This window comes from Orbicella franksi, chromosome 3, assembly GCF_964199315.1.
Source record: "Orbicella franksi chromosome 3, jaOrbFran1.1, whole genome shotgun sequence".
Classification (NCBI taxonomy): Eukaryota; Metazoa; Cnidaria; class Anthozoa; order Scleractinia; family Merulinidae; genus Orbicella; species Orbicella franksi.
Window position 1 is genome coordinate 20,526,139 of NC_138147.1, and position 9,003 is coordinate 20,535,141.

The 9,003-nt window shown below is 36.8% G+C and overlaps 1 protein-coding gene across 1 annotated transcript; it reads left to right on the forward strand.

Moving 5' to 3' along the window:
- Window positions 1-262: 262 nt before the first annotated feature.
- On the forward strand, window positions 263-5,843 carry LOC145481677 (transmembrane protein 26-like). The gene is made up of 4 exons (XM_081460198.1): window positions 263-598; window positions 1,624-1,756; window positions 2,312-2,632; window positions 2,996-5,843. The coding sequence occupies exons 1-4, from the start codon at window positions 345-347 to the stop codon at window positions 3,518-3,520; spliced, it is 1,233 nt and encodes a 410-aa protein (XP_081316324.1). The 5' UTR covers window positions 263-344; the 3' UTR covers window positions 3,521-5,843.
- The last annotated feature ends 3,160 nt before the right edge of the window (window positions 5,844-9,003 follow it).

Genomic DNA, 9,003 nt, shown 5'->3' on the forward strand with positions numbered 1-9,003 from the left:
CATGGTGCTGTCACTCTCTCGACAACATGCACAGGCAGTCCAAGACGTCCAAGTTGTCCTCTATTTGCCTTCCTCGGTTCCAAAGGATCCTTTTGTTTAGCCTGAAGGCGATTCGGCGTCTAACTGCTGCCGGCTTTTTAACGCCCCTTGTACTTTTGATCTAGTTTTAAATTTAGAGTACACGGTCAATTTTCATAAAAGTACAAAACAATAATCATATATGCAGTAGAGTTCTCGATTTTCTTTCTGCAGACCAAAAGAATCGCGGCCTCTAAGGACAAGTTCCCCCAAACCGTCACGCTTCACTGGATCGACGTCAGTGAGCTGTGGTTGCATGGAGACCGATGGAGACCAAATTAGAAGAAGAAAGCAGTTTCAAGATGGAGAATGGAATATGGCATAAGTTATGGAATTTTCGACCGATTTTCTACGCAGTGTTAACTCGGGTTATGTTCTTTATCCACGGATTTATGTCTGTGTGGCTCCTTGCACACTGCCTCGATAACACCATATACTGGGTAACCATTCTTGGTATCGTGTTGTTGTTCTTCGAGATGGTGTACACTTTGCTTGCTCGCAAAGGACAAGAATACAAATAGTAAGAATGCATAGCAACACGCGTTATTTAATCTTTACTTTATTCTGCACGACATCGTTTAGTAACGTTAAGGATTAAGAAACTAAGCTCCTTCCTACAGTACGTTATGACAAGGTTTGGTTTAATATAAATTTCGGGTCTAACTAGTTTGATTTCACTTCCGTCGTCCTTTCTTCCAGTTTTTTCTTTTTTTTTTTTTGGTTATCCTTAGACGTAGAAAAATTCAAGTCAAGTTAGTCTGAAATTATTTTAACCTGAGATTCAGTTTAATGTTAAAGGAATATAATTGTGTCAAGCTTATTTACAAGATGGGAGGTCAGTATTTGAGGTAAAAACTCTTCCCAAGGTCTTGAGTACAGCAATCAACCTCTGGCTCCTGGCCATACTGAAGACCTCAAGCACAGTTTTTAGCTACACTGTATATAGACTGACCTAGACTAGTAAATAACTTGTTTTTGGAAATCCTATTTTCAAATGTTTGGAAAAAAGAGATAGGGGAGAAGGATAAGAAGTCACTTAAAATGTGCTTTCAAAATTCCTAAGAGCTAAGATAATAACGTGAGGGTGTTTATCAGCACTTTTCCTTTATTTTGATGTGTGAGAACAGATGTGAACAGAAAAACAAGCCGTGCAAACTGAAGTTTACTGCCACTCCCTGAGCACAGTCTGCTTATAGAGAGTTCACTGTACATATATCAACTTATTCATTTTTTTAGCAAATTATCTCACACTGTGTCTGAGTGCTATTCACCAGACACAAGAATTGCAATACATGACTTAATCAATCAGGAAAAACCTACATGTGCTTGTGAAATCATAGTATTTCAAATTACATGTGTATGTATATGAACTCACACAACAAATATGTGTCCTCTACTCTAACTGGAAGTCAGAGTGATTTCATTTAACCTAGATATGAAAACATCTAATGATATCTCATGGCACACAAGTAGTAATGTAAATAAAGTGCCCATGTCTCTCTAGCTGGAGCCTTGCAGAAAATCATTAATTGTTCTTTATTTTAGCTTTTGGCCAAGTTGCTTTTTCTACATGTCTACCATGATTCCAATCATATGGATTGTGGAGTTAGACCTTCTAGAAGGACGTATTACTAATGGAAATGAGACTACAGTTACACCAATTCCAAGTAATTCAGGGGTAAGTTACAACTGTGACTGTTTTTACTCCATAATGCACTTTTTTGATGGTTTAGGGTTTGTTGTTTAACTGCTGACCTGCTATGGTGTAAAATACCTCAATTAAGTGACTGTTAAAACTTCTGGTTAATTTGCTGATCAGGGAAAATGTTAATGGCAGCTTGTTCTAATTGTGTGTGAAAATTCCTGGTTCATTTTTGAGGAAAAAAGTGTTAATCTCAATCATTTGGCCATGCGTCATGCAATGGTGACATACTGTAGATGCTGCTAAAGAGACTAGGAAAGGGTCACAAAAAGGTTGGCTTGTATCTGCCAAAATTGTCTACAGCATTGTTTCAATGTGTGGAAATGGAAATCCTGATCAAAGAATCCACAGATTAGAAGTAACAGAATTATTAACCTTTTCAAATTGAGGGAAATAAATAAATGCATTTTCATGTGCAAAGTATTAGAGGTTTGTTCTCCGGTTCCATCACATTTAAAGGTGCAGTTTTTTCCTTTGCCTCGGGAAGTTCTATCAGATAAAAGAGTTTGACATAAAGATTTTATTTTGCAGTGCTTTGGGGACATGAATTCATTAACACTGGCCAGGCAGATATGTGAATTGGGTCTGATTATTGGTATAATCATAGGAAGGTGGCTTCTACCAAGAGGTGAGATCACCCGTGACCAGCTCTCTGCCCTGTTACTGGGTTATGTGGGAACTGCAGCAGATATCCTTGAACTATTTGAAGTTCTTCAAGACGAAGTTGTGCAGCAAGAGGAACAGGTGACACTTGCTGTTCTTGGTGTGTACACCTGGAGCTTACTACAGTTCTGTCTTGTCACAACAGCAACAACTGGAAAGAATAATCAGATTCGCATCACAAACAACAAGGTGGGTGAAGTTCAGGTACTTTTGACTATGTTGTATTCTGCACCCTAGAGAAAATAAGTGGAAAAAGGCAAAAGTTTGGAGTCACATTTTCACAGAAAAGACATGTTTCTAACAACAACAGGATAGCTGGTACTGACTGCCTAAAAAACTCCCAACAAAACTGTTGACTGAGGAGGATTTTTCACAGTCATGCCAAATGTCATGACATCAAAGCTGATTAGTGAACTGGCCCTTCTCTTATCAATGTTGTTTCCATTTGTTTAGAATAGCATACCAGTTGCTAGTGCAAAATAATTTTCTTTTAGTATATATGTTTTATCCAAAGATTACCTTAAGTGTGATACCAGGGATACTTTCTTTTAGGTAAGTCCTGATGACGTAATCAACCGCAAAATAAGTCTCCACAAGTACGGGAAGCAAGAAGATCTTAAAGAGAGATATATTCAGAGATTACAGATGAAACGTCGGCAAACAGAGATGAATGTTCTTCGTGGGAAAGGGTACAAGGGTGAGAAAAAGGAGAAGAAAATCAACCCAATTACTACTGCACGAGGAGAAGTGAAAGAGATCTCTCGAAGGGAAATGTTGCTCCATGGTGATATATTTGGCATTTTAACTGGTATCTTCATGCAAGATGGCCCATTTTTGATCCTCCGATTACTTCTCATAATCAATTACAAAGTATACAGTGAGATGCACATCTTCTTTACCTGTAAGAACGCCATTGCTTTGAGCCTCCTTGTATATAGATTGTGTATTCTAACATGCAGTGGTGAAGATGAGGAAGATATCGAACATCAGGAACAGGAATCCAGGCTGCAAAATGTCCAGCAAGCTGTGTTAAGTGAAAACTTTCAAAAGGCAGGTGCTATCCAGTTAGCAGGCTAACAATAGCCAATAACCATTGAGCACACAAACTTCACTATTTATGTGGCTTGTGCTGACTTTTCCAACACTTCAACTTCAAGTGCTTTTTAACTGCAAATGCAAAACCACCTGTTTGAAAAGCTTTGTAATCTTCTTGTTAAATTATTACACTGTGCATATGAGTTCCATTTTCAACTTGTTGGTGGTTTTGATATTTTGCCTTCCTTACACTCCTTTTCATAACAGGCTGCAAATGTCCATATTAATATTTAATACAGCTTCTAACATTAATCTACATTTCATTATTACATCCTAGTTTCCAATTCATAAATTCCTTTCAATTGTACATGGTTTTATAGTTTGCGTCTGAAATTTCTTTCTTACAGTGTATATACATGTATGTGTAGAGTGTTTAATTTTTTTGTATTTACCTTTTCATTCGTTCCTTTCTCAGTCACTTTATTACAGTGTATGTTTTTTGTTGCTCCATTTGTTTCTTTTTATTTTTCATTCCATTTTCCTCTGTTTTCCATCATTGTACTTCCTAAATTTGTTCTAGTTTCAATTTCCCCTTTATCACATGCCCAGTAACCTCCTCTTTCCTATTCCTACCATTATCCACCAGCATTGAGAATTCCCTTCAGTTACATTATCCTGGGGCATGTGTATGCATGGGACATGGCAGTGTTTGTAAATAATGTTTCTCCTTAAACCCCCGTTCACAGTTCAAAAATGGCTGAGGTAGGCATAAAATGATGTCAATGCATCCACATCAGTTTACTTTGCCATAACAACCACATTTTGAAAAACAAGTTAAGCTGAATTTCGTTTCATTTCAAATTCTTTATTTGTTAACAGTTTTTCTTAACATCTTGTGTACCATGGTAGAATTAGGACCTTTCACTCAATGTATTTTTATTTGCATAATTATGTAACTGAAGAAGGTCTAAGACCGAAACGTTTTTGGTAAGTTATTGGCTTTTTTTTTTTTGTACAGTTCTTAGCATTTATGACCTTTTTATATTGGAGATGGCTTTGTCAATTACAATCACCTTCATCTGTTCAGCATTTGACAACTTTTCCTGCTCCAGAGAAGGGCATTTGTTACAACAAGTCATCCTTTTGGGTGGGGCATTCTCAAAGTGCAAACAAATTGTGGGAGAAAGAAGCCTTGACAACTTTGCAGGGCAAGAAGTACAGTTTGTAAGTGTTATGCTGCTAGTTTTATTCAATTAGGGTGTTTAGATTTTCATCTGACCGTAGGAAGGCACTTACTGTTCACAAATTTGACTTATAGCTTTTCACTGGCAGTCAAACATGGAAATATGAACATAAAGTCCCTGATGAAATGGAAATTGCCAGTTGCATCATTTGTTAAGTTGTTACTTTCCAGAAGTGCATAGCTTCTAAACACCATGATGTGTACCACCGTTCCATGGCTCAAAACAGTTTACAGCACTTTCCAAGACTTAAATTCTAATGAGTCATTGAGGGTCACAAAATACAACAGCAAGGAATGAATCGCCACTCTTAGTTGGCCATCATTAGAATCACCCTGGAAGAATCAAATTTGCTTTCAGATATTCAAGTGTCTCAATGGCTTTGTGCCTGTCTACCTGCTGCATGACTTTCACTACTCAAATGATTTTCATGCCTGCAACACACTGAGCAAGGATCTTCTCCATCTGTCTCTTGCAAAGACCTCTAAATACCAATGTTCTTTTCGCTATGGGGTTATAGCATGGAACAAATTATCAATTACCACAGGTCGATCATGTGATAACTTTTATAGTTGATTAATATTTTTATCAATTAGGTTTTTAATATGTACTTAATTAGCCATTTATTCAGTTATGTATATGAACTATTTATAAGTTAAGTATTTAGTTTACAGGCCTCCATTTAAACAGGCCCTATCTGAATCAGACCTGCCTGTGTAAATATTGCATATCAATATTTAGATAAATTTAAATAAATGAATCATTGGTGAATACATTATTATCATTTTTGTGACACATTAGGTACCATAGCAACAATATTGTGTTACAAATATTATGAGGTGTTTACCAATGACTGGGTAGTTTTTTTTTACCATGATGTAACATCAAGTTACAAAAGAGATTTGACCAAATAAGGTGGCTCCACTGTGAGGCATTTGGAGTATTTTGTCAAAAAATTGACAAATGCCCAGGAGGGATGAACGGGCTTGGAACTGACTGAGCCATTGATATAATATACAAGCAATGGACATATTTACACATTTTGTATCTAAAGAATTAAGATATTTACATATACAGCTGTACATAGAATTTTATCTTTTACATTAAAATAACATAATTGTAAATGTTGTACGGTCATTGTGTGGTCACAACCTCTACTTTGAGACACCGTTGTTAAGGGCCCATTAACCAATTCATGCACGTTGCTAAGGAGGTGAAATTTCCCTTCCGGTTACTTACGTCAGCCTGCGCGCAGAAAATAAAAACAACTCAATAACTTGGAAATTTGCTTACACTTTAGACGTTTCTTCTTTGTGTTTCACAAGATGCAAAATATAAATACAACAAGCAAAGACAAAATAAGAGAAAAACAGAAAACAAGAGCAAAAGAAAGAGAAAAATTAACTCCGCATGGCTTTGTCTGATCTTACTGAAGTGTGCTGGTAGTGTAAATTGTGCACCCGCTGATAGGGTTACTTCAAATATATAAAGGGTGCACTTCTGGTTTCTTTAAATCCTAAAGGAAAGGCAGTTTTTCATTAAATCGAGCCTTTTTCGATGAGTTTCGATTGAAGCTAACGTTGAAAACATAGCTGTGCATTCCTTTTTCAAAATCATGCTTTTTTCAGAAAATTACGAATTTTTCAATACCTTGAAATTCTCTCAAAATCTGACCTTTAAGAAATAAGACAAAATCTATGCATAGCATAATGAGGATAAAAATTAAAATATTAAATCAATGAAAAAAATCCCGATAAAGTAATTTGCCTGAGAGCCTTTGCATTTTTTCAGTATTAGTCACATGACCAAGGGTGTGGCCTGATGACATCATCACTGGCGTTACTGGTCAAGGAAAAGTTAAAACACATGAAGTAACACTGAACTAACTATAAATGATGAGGTTTTATGAGAATAAATCTTAGCAACGGCTCGAAAAGATCAGTTGATGGGCCCTTAAGGACACCTGTTCACCAGACAAAGATTTCATATACTCGAATCTAAGTTTGGATACATTCTTGAGAATCTCTTTGAACAGTGTCCTAGTATGTGTAATTGTATGTTCAGGAATACCTATAGCATGATATTGTCTAGACCTTGAGCTGTCCTCAAAATGAAAACATAGGCACGCACGGCATGCAAGAGTTATTTTTTTGTTTGAAGTGTCGGAGATAGGAGCATTCATGGAGCTGTTTGCAGTAACAATTTGGTTAATTTAACAAGTTTTTTTGGTTGCGATGTACAGCAAGGAAGAAACTGGGAATTTATGATGTACATGCGATGTTAGATCGGTCGTGGTAAGATAACTAAATAGTCAGCCATAAAATGTTTGACTGAACAAACTACAGTTATCTGACAAGTCTCCAGATTAATGTAGATACCATCTTATTTTCTAACAGGCAATTTGATTCGTTCTTTGATACAACCCACACTGTGATTGGTGTGACACGCGCACATGCATAACTCCCTCACTCACCGATCACATGGCCCTTCCAATCCCCAAGAGGAATTTTTGCTCAAAAATACGCAAGTTAATTAAGAGACTTTTTCGCATTTTATACGAGTCGTAAGTTTACCCTTTTCACACAACACAACACAACACAACTTCGCCAAAAGTAAAAAGAAAGAGAAAAAAAAACCTCTCTGACACGTTGAAAGTCTGATTTGATTAAATTGCACTTTAACTTGGTGCCACGCAGTCTTCAAAGAACATTTGAATAGTTTTCATACTTTTTACCTTTAAAAAGATCGGACTGAAATGAATGTCATCAAATAAAACTATTAAACTGCTGCTGCAGAGACGTAAAAACCGTCCAGAAAAGAAAGCTTCTTTTTTGTTTAATATCCTGGAAACAATAGTCGATAACTTGTTAGCTCTAATTGAATTTACTCCCATGTAAAAAACAAAAGTGTTAAGTTACCATTTGTTACTAAAGATAGCAAACATCTCGTGGGAAAGAGTGGTGACGATTCGTCCGCTCTAATTGAATTTACTACCTTGTGAAAAACAAGAGTGTCAAATTACACTTTGTAACTAAAAAATAAAAAGATCTCGTTATATTTGCATGCAAAAAGAACAAAACAATCGTTACCCGCACTTACTATTGTGAATGTTAGAACTGTTTCAAATGTAAATAGTCTCGTCTCCTCTAAAACATGTCCTAAGAACTAGAAGCGACGATTCGTGACCTCTAATTGAATTTACTCCTTGTGAAAACAAAAGCATCAAGTTATCTTTGTAACTAAAAATAAAGATATCTCGTTCCATTTGCATGTTACTAACTCACGAACTGTTTCAAACCTCAAGGCTCATCTCGTTCATAGCTAAAATCCTCAGCCTAACCCACAGAAAATGTCGAAGTAAACCCAATTTATGAATACTTCCTCCTCTTTTATAGAAAAAAAAATATGACCGTTCTGAACCCTATCGGGATCAAATCTTCTCACATACCATTTACCTTTACAACAAGAAATTTGATTGGCTGTTCATAGTAGATCCGATCTGATTGGTGTGACATACATACATCTTTCTCTCTCTCACTCACTCACTCACTCACTCACTCACGTACGCACGCACGCACGCACGCACGCACGCACTCACTCACTCACTCACTCACTCACTCACCTGAAGTGCGGCACCTCATCCGAAAAAAGTAGTTTTAAAGCGATACAAGAAAAGTAAAACGCTCAAGCGCAAGCAAAAGCTTTGGACGCTAAGTTGGCAAAGTAAGTTACTTATATGAATGAAATTAAACATCAACAGTGCTTGGCAAAAATCAAGTCTAGTTTTAAAGATAATCCAAAACTGTTTTAGAGTTATCACAAAGCTTTCCTAGGCAAAAGGTCTAGTGTAAAGTGGGCGACACAGCTGAAAAACCAGGAGGCTGAGTGAAAACTGAGCTTTTGAATAAGTACTTTTCCTTTGTCTTTCGACCTGCCTCAGATGTAAATATTGATCGCATTTGCATTTCTGATCTGCAACTCTTGGACATTGTGGTATCTGTTGACGAAGTGCATGATCACTTGAAATGCTTTGACACCTTGCAAGCAAGTAGCCTTGATGGAATTCTCGCCTGTCTTCTCAAAGAGTGTTGTGATCAAATTGCACCAAGTCTTTGTGCTATTTTCAATCAGCCGCTTGATTACGCCAAACTCCGAAGCGAGTGGAAATCTGCTGACATTGTACCAGTCCATAAAAAGGACTCAAAGAAACCAGCTGAACACCATCGTCTTATATCTTTACTACTGATTGTTAGCAAAGTTCTTGAATGCCGTGTCTTCAATTGC